Source organism: Ictalurus furcatus, chromosome 27 (genome assembly GCF_023375685.1).
Source record: "Ictalurus furcatus strain D&B chromosome 27, Billie_1.0, whole genome shotgun sequence".
NCBI classification, from domain to species: domain Eukaryota; kingdom Metazoa; phylum Chordata; class Actinopteri; order Siluriformes; family Ictaluridae; genus Ictalurus; species Ictalurus furcatus.
In genome coordinates this window covers 12551803-12570097 of record NC_071281.1, presented here as the reverse complement: position 1 = coordinate 12570097, position 18295 = coordinate 12551803, and the positions used below count along the sequence as shown (strand labels likewise).

General features: G+C 36.5%; 1 protein-coding gene across 2 annotated transcripts; it reads left to right on the top strand.

The window, feature by feature from the left end:
- Positions 1–1648: 1648 nt before the first annotated feature.
- Positions 1649–17825, top strand: paqr5b (progestin and adipoQ receptor family member Vb). Of its 2 annotated transcripts, XM_053616530.1 has the most exons (8): positions 1649–2026; positions 3755–3882; positions 11895–12100; positions 12344–12470; positions 12981–13022; positions 14366–14462; positions 15845–15989; positions 17466–17825. In XM_053616530.1, exons 1-8 carry the CDS (start codon positions 1973–1975, stop codon positions 17726–17728), a joined length of 1062 nt encoding a protein of 353 aa, XP_053472505.1. In that variant the 5' UTR covers positions 1649–1972; the 3' UTR covers positions 17729–17825. The 2 variants fall into 2 exon arrangements, with proteins under 2 accessions (XP_053472505.1, XP_053472506.1); XM_053616531.1 differs by lacking the exon at positions 12981–13022 and having other exon boundaries at positions 1652–2026.
- The last annotated feature ends 470 nt before the right edge of the window (positions 17826–18295 follow it).

Below are 18295 nucleotides of genomic sequence, written 5' to 3'. Positions count from 1 at the left end.
GCTGCATTCCCAGTGTGTGAATCAACAGTGAGAGCACATACTACATGAAATGAAGGGAGTGTGTATATGTGTGGGTGTGTGTGCACGTGCAAGTGACTAGAAGAGAAAAAGATTTGTTTACTTTTTAACTGACGTTCATTTCCTTCATATTCACACCCTCTATTCATTCGTCACTCTCTGTTCGCTGACTGAAACTGATAAGGCCACAGCCCTCTAAACAGCCAGGTCAGTTAAAGAAACATGCTGAGGGCCAGGTGAAATACAGGAGAAAGTAATTTAGAAGGTTTTTAGAGTTTTTCTATGAGTCATGACACTGTGTGTGCATTTAACATCTGGAGGCTGTGGCTCAGGTGGTAGAGCGGGTTGTTCACTAATCATAGGGTTGGCCCACATGACTCCACATGCCGAAGTGTCCTTGTTCAAGACACTGAACCCCAAGTTGCTCCCGATGGCAAGCTAGCGCCTTGCATGTATGAGTGTGTGTGTGTGTGTGTGAATGGGTGAATGAGAACCAGTGTAATGCACTTTGGAACCGCTAAGGTTAAAAAAGCACTATATAAGTGTAGACCAGGCAATCTGCTTCTGCAGAGCCGGGGTAAAACACAGAGGTGCTCTGTTTATAGATTCCTGTTATCTCATTCCTGTATGTTGAATAGCTGGCATTCAAAGTGTGCATTTTTCTTGGACTATTTGAGACAAATTGTGAAAAAAAGAGAAAAAATATATCACGTTTTGAAGTAGGAGTGGGCAAAATTCTTATACTTATGTCTGTTTCCTCTGGGTTCTCTGGTTTCCTTCCACCTCCCAAAGACATGCTTGTCAGTGTTAATCTAAATTCTCCCGAGGTTTGAGTGAGTGTGTGACTGTGAATGAAAGAATGCTTGAGAGAGCATATTCATAATACACAACATGTATCACAGTGGAGGGGGAAAAAAATACAAACAGAATCCACAAAAGAGCAATGACATAATATTTTAAAGTATTTCATAAGACTGTTGATGACTTTATTCTGCTGTTTATTTATAGAACAATGTTAGGAACAGAGGTGTGTGTGTGTGTGTGTGTGTGTGTGTGTGTGTGTGTGTGTGTGTGTGTGTTTTCTTTTTCTAATCCCGCTCCTGAAGAACTCCTGCTCAATCCCACCTGTTGATGGTTATTATTTTTGTTTGCACCTACATGATATTTCCTGCAAACTTAGTTAGTCCTGTTTTCCAAAATATAAGCAAATTAAAACAAATTAAAACCCTGACAAAGAGAAAGCAGATACTGAAAATGAATGAATGTCACTCCACACAAGCACTCAGTACATTCTCATGTTAATGAAAGTGATGTTTTATTGTCCCAGAAGGTTCATTCTAATCCCACATCTAAACGCCTGCTCCTACCCCCGTGAGAGTAAAAACCACCCGCCCTGTGGTACATTTCCAGTTAGGAATACGAAATACCTAGATTTATTAGAATTTTGAGTTTGTTATTGTGTTTGTGTATTGAGTTTGCTATGTTAGTTTGAAATCAGCTACATATAATACACTACTGATAACTGTGATAAGTCAAAAATAGAGATCTTTTTAATATTTTCAGTACAGCACATGGTATTTATCTTATATACATCCTCACAGTGACCAGACAATTTCTGGAAACAGTCAAGATTCCATGGCAAAGTAATGCAAAACATCAGGGGTATGATGGTGGCTTGTGTCACAACATAAAATACATCAGTAGATTACAAAATATTTGCTTGTATCTGTTTTTTTCCTGTGTGTGTATGTGCACTTATTTGTTAGGATTACAGGCCAACTCTAATTACAGGATAGTTAGCTGAATGAGTGTGTATGGGAAGGTGTGTCTTTTTTTCACGGGTGTGGCTAGAAGGCAGACCTGGCTGAACTTGGTCTCCTAAACCTGTGCCTTATTGTGCATTTCTACTCTGTAACCTGTGGCAGTCTCACCAGCAGCCTGGAACCTGTAGAACATGTTAGGTCTGGTCAAGCTGCCTCCCGTCTTCAATGTACACCAAGTGCCTAAAGTAAGTCCATTGATATATTAACATTACAAGCAGTTCTTTACTGGTTCAGCACTGAAACTGAACAAGACCTTAGATTTCATTTTGGCACACAACTCATTGTAATAAATAATCTACTTGACCTTCAGTAGACAAAAGTTATAGTGTATTTTTCCATGCAGAAAAACGGTTTATATGTGAGTGACTGTTTAAACCTAGACCGGAGAATGATGAAGATTTCAGATAGACTGGAATGTTTAACATTAACTCAGTTAAGTTGCAGTTCACTGTAGTGTGTGCGTGAGAAAGTGTGAATTAGAATGTCTTGTGCAGGTCCTTTTTTATGAAGTTCCATCACACAGGAAATTACACCTCGGCTCACCAAGGTGTCTATGGATCCTCAATAAGTCTTATTTTCACATGTATATGACATTTGTAGGAAATGTAATTTTCGGAATAATCAGCCTATACAAGTATTAAATTATTAGGGGCCAATCACCAAAGGTACGTAGGCACTTATTGTATCTGTTAGTTTTCTTATTATTCTGCTTCTTCCCCACTGGGAGTCTATGGCAGCTCTATGAAAATGATTAAATTTGGCACACTCATAGATATGACCATGAATAGTATCTGGACCAATTATGGGGTCTCTTGGAACAACTCTCTAGCACCACCAGTAGTTCAGAAATTCACTTTTCAAATGGTTATAATTGTTGAACACTTTGTCTTCGAGAAAAGAAGTTCATCAGCTTTATACTCATCATGCTGACCACAATCCATATCTTAAATTAAGACTCTATTCATTATAGTAGACACCATTTTGAAATGTACGGTATTGCATTTTTGCGCTACTCCTTGTTCATAATTTTTCCAATTCTAACCAAAATTACCTCAGACAATCAGTCTGATGAATCTCGATTGCTGCAGAGGCACACAGATGGTAAATTCAGAATTTGGCACCAACAGCATGGATCCAACCTGCTTTGTGTCAACAATCCAGGATGGTGGAGGTGGTGTAATGGTGTGGGGAATGTTTTTTTGGCACACTTTGGGCCATTTAATCACAATCAATCATTAAGTGAATGCCACAGACTATTTGAGTGTTGTTGCTGACCATATGCATTCCTTCATGGCCACAATTTACCCATCATCTAATGGTTACTTCCAGCATGATAATGCCCCACATCACAAAGCAAAAGTCTCCTCAAACTGGTTTCATGGACATGACAATGAGTTCAATGTTCTTCAGTGACTTTCCTAGTCACCAGATCAGAATCCAAGATCAGAATGAAAGTGCATCTGAAAAATCTGCAGGAATTGTGTGATGCAATCATTTCAACATGGACCAGAAACTCAAAGGAATGTTTCTTACATCTTGTGGCTGTATTGAGAGCAAAGGGAGGCCCTACAAGATTACAGTATTTTACTGTTCCTAATAAGGTGTTAGTTGGGTGTATATTGAAAAGAAATATTTTGAGTTAAAAATGAAATGTGGATGTATTCTGCTGCTTAAGTGATGCTGGCTCAACAGTCGAAGTTTAATGCAAGTTATTAAAGAAAATTTCAGAAAGGTGGATGTAAACTATAGAACTGATGTTTTTTTCACTAAACATCTTAACATACGCTGACGCACTGCGCTTACGGATGTCTTGAGTCTGCACATTTAGCCTAAAATTATATTTAAAGTAAAAAAAGGTTTTAAAAAGAATAAATTTTACCTTACTGTGTTTTTAAAGTGTCTGTGCTTTGCAGGACTTTCAGGAGGACTGTATTATCTCTGGATATCGTCACCCTCGCAGCTCTGCTACTGACTGCCTCCTCAGCCTGTTCCAGCTCACCAATGAGACTCTCAATATCTGGACGCACTTCTTACCTACCTGGTAAAAAGCTTCACACACACACACACACACACACACACACTTTGATTGTGCTTTCATACTGATAAGTATTCACTTTATGATCAGTCTGAGAAAGTCTACAGTTAATTAAGATGTATAAACCAGACATTTATATTATAATCAGCACTCTGCCGCACACACACATGCCTTTTAATCCCACAGACCTAGAACCAGTGTGAGTGACAGTTGTTGTTGTAGTTGTTTTGCTTGCTAGTGTCTGAGTTTGAATAGACAGTGAATAGACAGTGAGAGAGGAGTTGGACCTCATTTCTCTTGAGAGTTTCCTGAGAGTCTCAGCCCTCCTGGAGACATGGCACACTTCTCCTGTGTCTGCTAATAGGCTCCTCGCATTGCATTTCTCCAGGTCTTCCACCAGCAGTAAACATGTCAGAGTGCCAGCAGCTTCTGTCGCATCTCATCCATCAGGGCTCAGGGAATAATAAAGCTCTAAAATGGCCCAGCCAGCTTCGCTTTCCCTGTTCTGTGCTAGTGTTTGTTATAGATAAGTATTATGGTATTATTCATTCCTTAGCCATTAGCAAATATATACAGTATTAAACGACGTTAATGTAACTGATCTTGTATGCAGGTTTACAGTATGTATGTAGCGAAGCTAGGGCTGGGCGATATTGGGGAAAAATAGTTTTCCAGCTCGAAATTTAGGAATGATTCTTGGTTACGATTTTGCTATTTTTTTACATAATGCAATTGAAAAATTATGCAGTATATTGTTTTATTAGAATAGACTTTGGGAAATGTAGATGGGCAAAAACAGTAACATCAGCACTATGATTTTCACAATATGAAATGCCACTGCGTCAGTATTTTCTTTCCTCCATGTTCTACTTGTCATATGGAACAGCACTAGAAAATTTTTAAGTTAATGCTGTGTTCGACTTGAAGGTGCAGCATCCAATTCACAACCTCCAGTCAGTAAAAGCCAAAGAAAAACCCCCTCAACATGAAATTCATACTAGTCATTTTAGGGTCATCATCTCACCTACGAATTCCCTCCATGTTTATGGAGTGATGTCAAATCAACATGGCTGCACTCAGCATCAGAAGTAAACATAGTGCAATCAACATACAAAAATCTGGAAGTATTTTCTGAACTATTTTCAAAGTTAATTGCAAATTGTAATTGCATTTTCCATTTGTGGACACATAAATGGTGACATAATTCAAATGAAAATGCAAATAGCATATTACTGTTTGTATTTTCGATTTCATGAAAGTACAATGTCTGCCAAATTTCAAATGGAAAAGAAAAGTCCATTTGCAATTGCATTTCCCATGTCCTACGAGTTATGACCCTGTCACATTGAAACAGCAATAGCAATTACCCTGCTTACCACTTCATTTCCTCAGTGTGAGGTATGAAGCCTGCCAAAATTCAAATGGAATCGCAATTCCCTTTGCCTTTGCATTTGCATTTCCAGTGCCTTACACAGAAACCTCTCAATCTGTGAAGGGGTGGAAGTATACTATGGGGCATGTTTGTATTTGGCATTGTATGGTTGTGTAAATGACAATGCAAACAGTAATAATATACAATTGCAAATACAATTTCCATTAGTTTTGAAAATAGTAGAGAAAATACCTCCATACAGATATATTAGCTGTGTTAAATCTAAAATACGGACTATAACACTGTATATTTAAAAAAAAAACAACAATGTGTATATATCAGCATGTACAATCCTGATTAGAACATTTTGAACATTGTGTTAGAACATTAATTCAATTTAACCTAAATAATCATGAATATTTTTCAGCATTAAGCAAAGCAAGAAAGTATTCTTTTCACTTCCTCATATCTATTATCATTTCTTTAGAGCCAAGTTAACTGAAATATGAAAACGGTCTCTATTTCAAACAAGATACTCCTGTAAGATCACATCACCTAAGTTTATCTGTGTGTCCTTTTTTTTTTTTTTTTTTTTTTTTTTTAATGTTAATAGTAGATGACGGTTAAACAAAGCCCTACTTTCAAGAATAAAAGATTTGCATTATAGTTTTATTTAGGTACATACACATTTGACATAGTAAATAGAACAGGCTATATTTTTTTTTCTCCGGCCTTATTTGTACCTAACAGCAATAGAAAGGAACACCATTTGCTTCTAATTTAGTGTAATGTTACTTTGCTAGCAAACTAAGCTACTTGTTTACACAACGTAATAGCTAGCTTGCTAGCAAACATAAGGGTTGTTTTTTTATTTGAAATAAGTTAGAATAATGTTAGCAAATTGATACCTTTCATGTTCCCTCCTGGACAATGGCTGGTGTACCAGTTTGACCAGTTTGGTCTCTGTTTTGGCAGATGGCCAGACCAAGCTGGCAAGAGCTGGGACACACACAGTTGTTGAATTATTTAAAATTATGCACCATTACAGACAAGTTGTTTTGTTTTTTGTTTTTAAAGAAAATCTCAAAAGAGAAAAGTACACAAACTTTTATTAACCATTTAGACAATAATAAGGAAGCTGGAAATGATGGTCTACCAGTTTGATCGGCTCAACTGGTGTTTTCAGTCTGTGTAGCTGATCAGACCAAGCTGGATTTTTCAGCAGGGTGTGATAGTTGTGTTATTTCCTTAAGAATTAATCTACCAGTGAAGAGCTTGCTAGTGACCTGGACTACTGGTTTACACAATTAATAGTCTAGCTTAGCTTAATTTAGCTTCAAAGTTTAACTTAGCTTGATAGACAACTTGGCCCATGGTTTTAATTACACGATAAGCCTGGAAATGCCAGTATCTTATAGGTGATTATTATTAGTTATTTATTCAGTCAGTTAATAAGCCTGGCTAGTACATTTTATTGCACAGCAGGGACAGTGTTAAGTGAAATTACATTTTCATATTTATTTGATATGTAATAAAATACTATATTGTGTTCTCTACACTGTAAATCCTAATAATTTAGCAGAACTCAAAATCATTTTTTTTTATGTTAATAAACTCTTTTTTTTTTTTTAACTCTTTGAAATACTGAACACACAAACAAACATTATGATGGCACTTAACTTTAAATATTGAGTAAACAAACAGATTGTTTTAAGTTATTTCAACTAATTCCATCAGCTATTTCCATCACTTCCATTTAAGTCTGACTAGTCATTTTAAATATATATCAATCTCAATGCTTTGAAGCACACAAAACACATGTAATATAAATTTACAAATTTATTAAACTGAACAAATGAATGTCCAATCATCTACATCATTTTTAGCAAACCAAAGCTTTGAGAAATTTGTACTTTTACCAACTCTGTTCTGTGTAACTGTACAGAGCTGCATGGCAAAAATGCCTGATGGTATCTGCATCTACACTCCCATTGCAACGCTAGTAGATTAAGAGTCTACTGGATATCTTTGCCACACAGCTCCATTGAGATACATTGATCAGGCTTCCTAGCTGGTAAATAAAACGACAGATTTCTATCGAAACATTTTGGCTTGCTGAAAAAAAAAAAAAGTTCATGTCTCTACAGTCAGGTGTGATAATGACTGTATGATCTAAATACCAGGCATTTTTGTCGACTTTAAGGTTTCACTTCAGTTTTCACAAGTCCCAGTACTATGATCAAACACATTACAAAGAGGTCGATCAAATCATTGAACAAATATGCAGGGGCAATGAGTATACAGGCATGGCAGTGGATTAACTCTAGAACAGTGGAGGTGTTCCACTCTGTAATGTTTTAGGAGGTAGGCTCATGAATGGTAGTTCATTGTCCAAATCTCGCATTTCTACTCCATCTTGTTTCGAAGCTGAAACATACAAGCAACATTTATACTGTTGTGCTTAGCATTTCAAATAGTTACAGGCATATTGAATGTTAGACTAAGCATTCCAGGCACTACGTTACACCTTTTCTTTTTTGTGATTGCTCCAACCTCTTCAACCACATTTTGGCAGGCTGCTGTTTTGTATCGCATCAGCTAGCATTTCAGAGCTGTTGAATTATGACTATGACTATTATGACTGTAACTATTATCATGACTATGACTATTACCATACAAGCCATGTACATGTTTAAATGTTTAAGCAACTTTTTACATATATCAAACTGTCAATCACAACACTATATTGTAACTAAAGTAGCTGAGGATATTTATTGCTATCCTCCTAACTCTATTATCACTTCACATTCAGTGGCTCAGTACAGTTAAACACTATATTTTAACAAAATGTAAATAGACTAATCAGTCATTTTACTAAAAACAATTCAGTTAAAAAGAAAGATCATAACAGCATATGTATAAAGGTATATACGTTCAGGTATATACACATCACCCAGGTTAGATTTGTCATCAGTGTATATGTCTATGGATTAATATAAATCATTTCATAGTCATATTACATGCAAACCGTATCAGGATGCACAAATTAGGACACACTGTGTTTATCAGACTCGGTTTATCCGTGCTAATCTTTCTGGGTGTTTTTTTGTTTTGTTTTGTTTTTTAAAAACACTTTACAGAGCAAATGCATACCAAAAGCAAATACCTTATAGCACAAAATATGTATATAAAAAGGTAACACTTTATCTGAAGGGTACCTACATATGGGCTTCATAACACATTCATAACTATCACATGAAACTTTTATAAAACAGTGTTACATGTGTTATGAAAGGCTTATGTCAGAACTCGTCAGGTGACATTACAGGTTTTATACAATATGTCGCAAGTAGCTAGCTAATGTTGGTAAATAAGCATATGACAGGTGTGTGTGTGTGTGTGTGTGTATGTGTGTGTGTGAGAGAGAGAGAGAGAGAGAGAGAGAGAGAGAGAGAGAGAGAGAGAGAGAGAACACATATTTTACTGTAGGGTCAGTTCTGTTTTTACCTGAAAATACACAAAAATCAAATTAACCTTCAGACATTTCATGAAAGTTTCATGCCTGGAATCTTCCAATCCACCAGGGGCAGTTCAAAACAAATTACTCATTGACACGTTATTGTCAGGAGTGGTTGTGAAATGTGTGCTTGTGCGCTCCAGGCCGGTTGTGTTTGCCCTCGCAAACATTTCCCTTTCACAATGCTATTCTCTCAGCTTTGTTGTGTAACTTTAGACTTTGTAGACTTTACTTTCAGCAACATGCAAACACAATCCAGTGCTAACAATCATACAAGGCTGATTAGACAGCTCTGATTTCTGTGCGCGTTTGTGTCATGTAATGACTAAGTCATCGCTGACACGTCCAGACATGTCAAACAGTTTTATACAATGCACTTCCTCAGCTTTTCTCTGGCTTTTTCAATGGCAGATCATTAACACTGTGTTCATGCTCACTACCATGGTTCCCATATCAGCCCAAACGACTTTCTCATTCCAGTGATGATCACATGCATTGCCTTAGACATAATTTTCATCTTTTCATGTGTGACTAATGTAATTCTGAATATTTGTATAGATTTATACAAATCTAGGGTTATATTCCAATAAAATTGGAATTCAACTACTGATATTATGTATTGCTGCGTTCTTTGGTTATGGTAATGGAAACTTTTTAAATGCCAGAGAAGTGAAACATTATTTTGTTATAATTAATTTTGGCTGTGCTCAGTGGTTAAGAGGTCCAGCATTACTCTGTTCCCTGTCAATCAAATGGCACTAGCCAATCATGTGCATCTTTGAGCTCATGTATAAGGAAGAGGGTAGATAGCACTTTAAGGAAAGTGTTCACCTGCGCTGTGATGTAGGATGAGCAGCGGTTTGGCAAAAGCATGTGTCAGACATAACCCTCCCATGATGGAAGCTGTAATGTGACAGGTAGGCCCTGGCTGATGGGTGGGAAGTTGCAAATGGCCAAACTGGGAGAAAATGGAAGAAGAATGTTTTCCTAAATTATAGTTTAGGAATAAATAGTGCAATTACTGCTTTTTCAGAAGGAGGAGTTTGTGGTAATTTGTTACTAGCATAGTTGTGTGGGTCAGATAACACATGGGATTACATTTTACTCTATTATTTTTTTTTTTCTTCAGATAAAATTACATAACAGCTTTAGTAAGATTTTGTTTCTCATGTGTGTTCAAAGTCTTTTATTTGTAAGTTGCACAGCTGGCCCACTGCATAGGGAGATTCTTGTGGTAGTGCCACTGACAAATATTGGACATATATTAACAGATAATCTCTACTAAACAAAATATACAAATGCAAATGCAATATCAAGTATATCCAGGGCAAAAAGAATATACTTTCAAATATATATTCCACATTAATTATTAGAGTTTAAGAATTGTTGCTTTTAATTGACAGTACACAGTCTTGTATTTTACATTCATTGACAGAATTCAACAACTGCCCTTAGATTTCTATTGTTAGTAAATTTCATGTAAATGGGTTTTTCTGTTCTTTTCTCTGTACAGGAAAACATGTTCAAAATCCTGTCTGTAGTATTTAAACATATACTATAAATGTGATGGATAAATATTAGGTTGAAAACCATTGGAGTTAGGGCTCCAACTAAAATGGTTGCATTTGTGAACACAAATATAATTTTGTGAGTAATACACTTATTTAGCTCACCAGTGGTGACAGCTTTGGATTATAAATTTAAAATTTTTATTAACTTTATTAATAAAATTAATTAACTTTTTAAATTATTTAGTGTTTACTATTTGTTTTTTACTTAAATATTTTGAATAGGTTCTTAAACATTTAAAATAGTGTTTTGATGTCATTAAAAGCTTAAATAGTCCAAACACATGAATGTGTCCACTAATCAAAAAAAATGTCTGCATGTTTGCTAGATTTTGACCAAAGCAGCAAAATGTGAAGTGCTACTAAACCTCTGAGAGCAACCGTTGACACATTGGTTGAAAATAGCTAAATGAAAGATTTGTTTTTTCAAACAGCCCCTGTCTCCCTCAGATGCTAAGTTATCAGCAGCAGGAATTCATGCAAAAATATGATCGCAGAAAGGAATTTCAAAACTTGGTGGTTTCCGGAATTTTCCTGGCTCACGTACGATAACATAAAGCAGACAATGTACTGCAACTTCTGTTTGAAAGCAGGCAAAGATGTAGCCGGCCAAAGTGGTTTTCTAACAGGAAATAATTTCACAAAAGCGATGGTGAAAAAAAAACTTGGTGACAATCAAAGGCATAAAAATGCTTGCAATTTCATTAGTGCAAAGTGCGCTCCCAATGAAACTCCATCAGCCCGTGCAGTGCCTCTCACATTCGATAAAAATGCTGAGCTAAAGTGGAATTCAACACACTTATCTGATAGTACTTGATGTACCACTGTTTAATAAATGTTCTAAACTTTCCATATATTGTTAATCGAAAAAAGAAATGAACAGAATGTGTCAAAGACATACAGTATTGTGCAAAAGTCTTGGGTACATGCAAAGAAATGCTGTAGAGCAAAGATGCCTTCAAAAATAATCAAATTAAATATTTCTACATTAAAAAACAACTATACAGAGCAGTAAACGGTAATAAATGAAGCAAAGTCAATATTTGGTGTGACAACCTTTTGCTTAAAAATGAGAATTATAAGAAGCTGGTAAGTTTTACTGAGCATCTTACTGAAACAGTTCTTCTGGAGACTTGCTTCTTATATTTGCAGAGAAAGCCATCAGCCTTCATAGTGATATATATATATATATTTTTTTTTTTTTGTCTGAAAAGTGTCTCTTACGTAATACGCTGCTTTCTTTAATGATGTACAAACATTTTTCTGTAACATTTAATTTTGTGCTGGAAAACCAATGTTTGGAAATCTAAAATGTTTTTGTACTGACTCCATAATGTACAAATCATAAAATAAAAATCTATAACAAAGCTTACACTAAAAAAACAAACAAACAAACAAACAAAAAAAGGGTACCCAAGACTTTTGCATAATACTGTATGATAAAAATACTTAAACCCAAATGTCTTCAGTGCATAGCAAAAACAATAGAATTGGCCTTGCCGGTTCAATACTTTCAGAGGGGACTGTAACTGCACGATTCTTCTCTCTCTATCTCTCTCAGGTATTTTCTATACAAGCTGTTGACGGTGATCTTCATACAGGATGTGTGGACCGATGCGTACACATGGCCACTGTTGGTATTCCTGCTGTCCTGCTGCATGTACCCGTTGGCATCCAGCTGTGCTCACACATTCAGCACCATGTCCACACGTGCCCGCCACATCTGCTACTTCTTTGACTATGGAGCTCTCAGTGTATACAGCTTGGGTATGGCAAGGGAATACAGACACACATATACACCTGAATGTGTGTGAAATATGTGTTTTATGTATGTAGTTATTTACTGTAGTTTATAGTCATCATTGCATTGAATGAATCAATCACTGCCACGATAGAAGATTAAAGCTTTGGATTTCTTGGATAAAACAATGTCATACTGTGGTACAAATGACATGCAAACTTAAATGAAATGTAAATCCTTTAACAATGAGCCTTTCTGGTTGTGTTTAGGTTCAGCTATTGCCTACTCTGCATACATTGTGCCAGATGCATGGGTGAACAGTTTGTTTCACGTATATTATGTTCCTGTGGCAGTACTCAACACTGTGCTATCCACTACCATGGCCTGTTACTCCAGGTAATAACAAGGGCGTCCTGTATAATTGTCTCAAGCGAAATCTTTGCCCTCCTACATGAGAGATGAAATAAAAGTCACTTCGTATCAAGCAGTGCAATCTTGTTCAATCATAGAGTCAATTTTACATCAATGCTCAATTTTACCTCAGTCCATTATGAGTGACCTGAATAGTGTGGGTCTGTTTAGTGTGTGTTCACAATTGGAGATCTGAGCTACAAAAGGAAAGAGTGAGAGAGAAATAATGTAGTGCTACTGTTTCCATTAGCCAGACCTTCCAGCTGACAACACAATGCCAGGTGTTAAAGAACATTTCATGCAAATACACAGTCAAGGTATTTGGAATGTCTGTAATCAATTCAAATTAAAAATGAGATTTGAAATATATGTAATAAATTAAAGTTAAAAATTAGATTTCTTATGTCTCATCATATAGGTTTTGCTGTGCAATCTGTAAGTGCCACTAACCGCTTATAGATAAACGTTTCTCTTACTCGTCTTTCTTCTGCTAAGGCTTGGCTTCCCTCTACACACTAACCCTGACACTGTGAACAGGTAAATGCATTATATGGTAACCTTCACTACTGTGTGCACATATCCATGACCCGTAAAGGAAAAATCCATCCTTGCATATTAATCTTTCATTAACATGAACTTCAAATGGTGTCCATATACAATGGATGGGAAAAGTCTACACACCCTTGTTAAAATGGCAGGTTTTTGTGATGTAAACAAAGAAGAAGAAATGAAACAAAGATAAATCATGTCAGACCTTTTCTCACCCTTAATGTGAAATTACAATGTATAAAAATTAAGTGAAAAACAACAGAAACATTTTAGAGAAAAATATGAAAAAAAAATTCAAAAGTTACAATAACCTAGTTGCATAAGTGTGCACACCCCTCAACTAACCCTTTGTTAAAGCCCTTTCTGATTTTATTACACCACTCAGTCTTTTTGGATAAGAGTCCATCAGTGTGGTTGCACATTTTGACTTGGCAATATTATCCAACTCTTTCATGCAAAAACATTTTAGATCCATAAAATTGCTTAGACCATGACACATTTTCCCACATGGTTGTGGTTATTTAGTTGAGCTTGGATGTTTCACACTGAAGCTGGAAAAAATGCCGACATGATAATCTTGGCTTCATTTTTTTAACATCACAAAAACCTGCCCTTTTACCAGGGGTGTGTAGACTTTTTATATCCATTGTATATACTGTATTTCATAATGAAAGTCATTTTAAGTTTAAACGTCTGTCAATCACACGTTCTATTTTTGCTTTGATTAACGGTTCCCTACCAACAATGTCGTTCGGCTACATGTTAATACAGTGCTTGTGGAATTTCATCTTCGCTTCACACTCATGACTTATATCGCCATCAATGCTGCGTTGCAATCTGGAACTTTGAATCCAACATTTGCTGTATTCTATGTTCTTCACACAGGAATAATATAAATACAGCATCAATCAAAAAATTATCACCAGAATTGCTAAGCACATCACAAATATTTCAAAACAAACATTTTATTGAGTTTCAAGGTTGGCTTTTCCTTTAATGAACAGTTCCTTTATCTTGTTTTTCCTACCATTTGTATTACTTGGCTTAATTCATGCATGTAGACTGCTTCTTAATCAGCAATACAGATGAAAAGTTTCTGCCTGATAAATGTAATTAAATGGTGCTGACTGAATGATGGATCAAACTTCCAAGGAAATGGAAGATTTGCTGGGTTGAAGGAGTGGTAAAATGGCAACAAAACTCTATTAACGAATCATGAATTTGGTGTTGTCTGTTCAGTTTCGCAACATACCCTTTGTGTCATTATAAATCCCAGCGCTCCAGACATTATGATTACCGCACCTTTTATATTCTGATTTTCTTCTGCCCAGATTTGCCGAAGACAAGAGTCTCAGGTTGGCCAAAGTGCTACGGGTTTTAGCCTTCACCTACCCCTACCTGTTTGACAACATTCCTCTCTTCTATAGGGTGGGTCTCTAACTGTATGCATACCTACACACAAATACAACAATAACAATCTGGTAAATTCTTTGTTTTAGACATATTTGCTCATCTAATATGCATTGGGGGGGAGGGGGGGTGGTTCGACTGAAAGATCTGCAAAAGAGCATCTTCACTATATGCGTGATGGCCTTGACGTTCATCCTCTCTTTAACTGTTATTCTGTTGGCGCTGTAATGATGGCGCTCCCAATCCTTGCCAACAAATATGGATGTAATTAAGAAAGAAATCAGGCCCTCAGTGTGTGTAAAACCTTAGCCTGTTAGCAAAACAAGTTTTCCCTAGCATTATGTATCCAGCCTAGTTAACACATAACACATAAACAGAACCTAAAAGTCAACAAAAATTGCTACAGCAGATATTTCAGAAGGAAAAGGGATTTTTAAAAGAAAACTGCTTCTCCCATGGTTTCTGAATGGAACAAAAACAAAAAGCATACAGTATTTTACAGTTTATTTCCAAATAAAACTAATTTCAATATTGTGAATTCAAATACTTGCCACAGTAATATTGCACAGTAATAATCTCACTGTAATATGTCACAGGGACCAAGGGAGCAAATCTGGATAGGAGGGATGGTATAATCTCTCAGCCATATGCATGTCAATCACAGCAACACTAGCTATAATAAGTGAATGTGAGTTAAAGTACACAGAAGAGAGCAGATAAGATTTTACTCCATGCTGGTGGATGGGAATTGGCAGGTGACCAAATGGGCTATGTGCACTCAGGGCTATGACGTATATCCATTTTGAAATAGCGTGGTTGGGTATGTCCTGTAGCATTATTTACATTTGTCAGAACAACAACATCTCACATTTTAGTGTGGGCTAACCTTAGATTGGGTGTTGGTTTCTATTATTAAGCACTGTATTTTTTTACCTTCACGGTTGTGTATGTACGACAAAGTATACAGTCTGAAGCCTTAGTCCAGCTTGCTAAAATGAGATTTGCAAGTGTTGATACAAATCGTAGGCATTCATTTTCAGGAGCTTTTGCTGACATCGGGTGTAAAAATTAAGCCATTGCTATGATAGCCGGAAGTAGAGGAACCATTGTGTTATAATACTGAAGTGTTTGTGCAAGTAGCCCATTCAGGAGAATATGGGGGAAGAAAAAATAAGTGGGTGTATCCTACTAGCAACTAGCAACAAAATAAAAAGCCTAATAAGCAAAATATAATTTGAAAGAACTGAAATATGAACAAAAAAAATCATATGTTTCTTTGTCTTCTTTATTTTCTTCCAAACTGTGTGTAAACTTTTGGACTCGACTGATAGTTTTGAAGTCAAACAGCATTTAATAGCAATGCAAAACTGTGTTCAAAAATATTCTTTATCTTTATCTAGATCTTCATGTGTGTGGGAGAAGGCTGCACTGCAAATAAAGTAAACTCTCTCCACGTTTATCACATACTCCTGGCTTTCCTCACAGGCTTTCTGTTTGCCACACATCTGCCCGAGAGGCTGGCACCGGGACGTTTCGACTTAGTAGGTAAGGTGTGATTTGTCACTCCAAGCCTTTGCTCTGTGTGTTTGCACAACATTTCAGCAACGTATGTCCATGTTGTTGACTACAAAATGGTGTGCACTCAAAATATGGACTGGCATGAAGTGGTGAGAGGTAATGTGTCATAGGAAATCTTAAATTAATGTTATGCTACGGTGTTTAAAATATGTCCCTACCAAATAATATAACACATATGTAAGATTAGGTTTCACAAATGTTCCTTCATTATCACAAGTGACATACATTTCTGAATGTTAATATATTAATAGCAAAAAGAAATCAAAATGTTTGCCCTTCCTTTTCTGAATGTAGTGCAAGTAAGATCTAAAACATGATGGAGCTTGCTGTTATAGGATATTAATCAGTGACTGGATGAAGCTCTATCACTAGAGACTTATATCAATTACACCAATGTATACCAATATCATGAATTATACACAGTTTTAATCAGTTTATGTCAAGCATCCACCATCTTTCTGCCATTTCTGCCATATGTCATACATTGCCTTCTTCAAATCATGCCTAGATGAAGTGGGATTCAGGTTAGTTCCTTGGGTAATTTTACAGGTACAAGGAAATTATGTTTTCACCTTTTTACCCATACATGTCCACATCATGGCTTCTGAATGTGTCATGTGCTACCATTCCAACTTGCAGATAAAGTTACTGACCACTTTTCAGCAGACCGAACACTTTGTCCATAAAATATAAAAAAATATTTTTTTACACATTCATCACATACAGTGTGCTACAACAATTACACAGGTGCCAACATTTATGGTTTATCTGTAGCGTTTACTAATTTTTGACCCCTCGCTACAGTGCCAAATGTGAATAAAATTAAAAAGCCAATTCACTAAATGGTAACACATGCGTGATGTGAAAGACACACGTTTATTTATGTAAGTGAACATGAATGCGTGAACCTCATCCTTGTGAGTCAATAGAAAACAAGGTGGTGGATCTGCCTCTTTGTTTGGTTAAAAAATGGAAGAGCTGCATATTATTAAGTAGCAGTCATACCAGACTTTAGCTTCACAAATGCTTTCTTAGAAAAAGCTTTCATCCACCAACATAAAGTACATTAGGCTATATTAGGAGAGGCATAACGTCAGTGTGTATTGTGTTTACAGCTGTCTTCTTTGCTGCTCCTTTTGAAAAGCACAAGCAAAGGACTAGACATGGCTCTTTTCTTGCAATGACCTTAACTTTGATTTAATGCCTTGTAAAAGGTGACTAGTTTAAGCATATTTTCAGTTTCAGCTCATTAGGTACAAATGAACCAAACAAACCATTTCATATGACTGGCAAGTTGCAGTGCCTCATTATACAAGATGTGTTAGTGGTCATACTTCTAGAAAAGCTGTACATACATTATACAATTATAGCCTTGCTATGCGTCAACATCAATGTCATGAGTCATTCACAGCACTAACTATGCATTCCCATTGTCCCCTACAGGCCATAGCCACCAGCTGTTCCACGTGTGTGGGGTTATTGCCACACACTTCCAAATGCAGGCCATAGAGATGGACATGACTCTGAGACGGCCATGGCTGCATGATCACGGCCCTGACATTACCTTCAGAGGGACTCTGGGAGCCACCATGCTGTCCACGGTCATTAGCCTGGGCATCATCTGCCTCTTCAGTTATCCTCTCTTTCAAAGCCCTTTTTGGGGAAAAGCAACCAGAGAAGGGTCTGGTGCAGCAAAGAAGAAATGAGGGCACCAACTAGAGCTTTCTGAATGCTCACTGGAAGTTTGGACATGAACTAATGGAGAATTACAGCAAGAAGAATGTTTTGGCTTAATGCATAAGAAAATGCACAAGAGGTTTAGTCATTTCTGAAAAGTGAAGGAATAATCTTGCATTTTCAACCTAATCTTAATTTACTGTGCAAGCTTGAGCAAGAATGTGAATGTTTTTCTAGTCTGAGAAAAGAATGGAAAACCTGCTTACTCGAGATCTACCTTCCTGCAGGTTTTATTTCCAACCAAAATCTAACACAGCTGTTTTAATTTATTAAGAACTTCTTATTAGCAATGACCAGATGGTCAGGTAGGCACGATTTTGGTTGAAGCTCAAATCTCCAGGAAGGCAGATCTCCAGGAACTAGGTTGGTGACTACTGGTCTAGAGCCAGGTGTTGAGTCAATGTTTATAATAAAAGCCATATTTTGTAGACTGCTTTCATGAATTCAACAAATTCATGTATAACTCAGCCTTTCAATATGGGACTCCTTTTTTAGAATGTGTATAGCTATGTTGTAGTTGTGAACATGGACAAAAC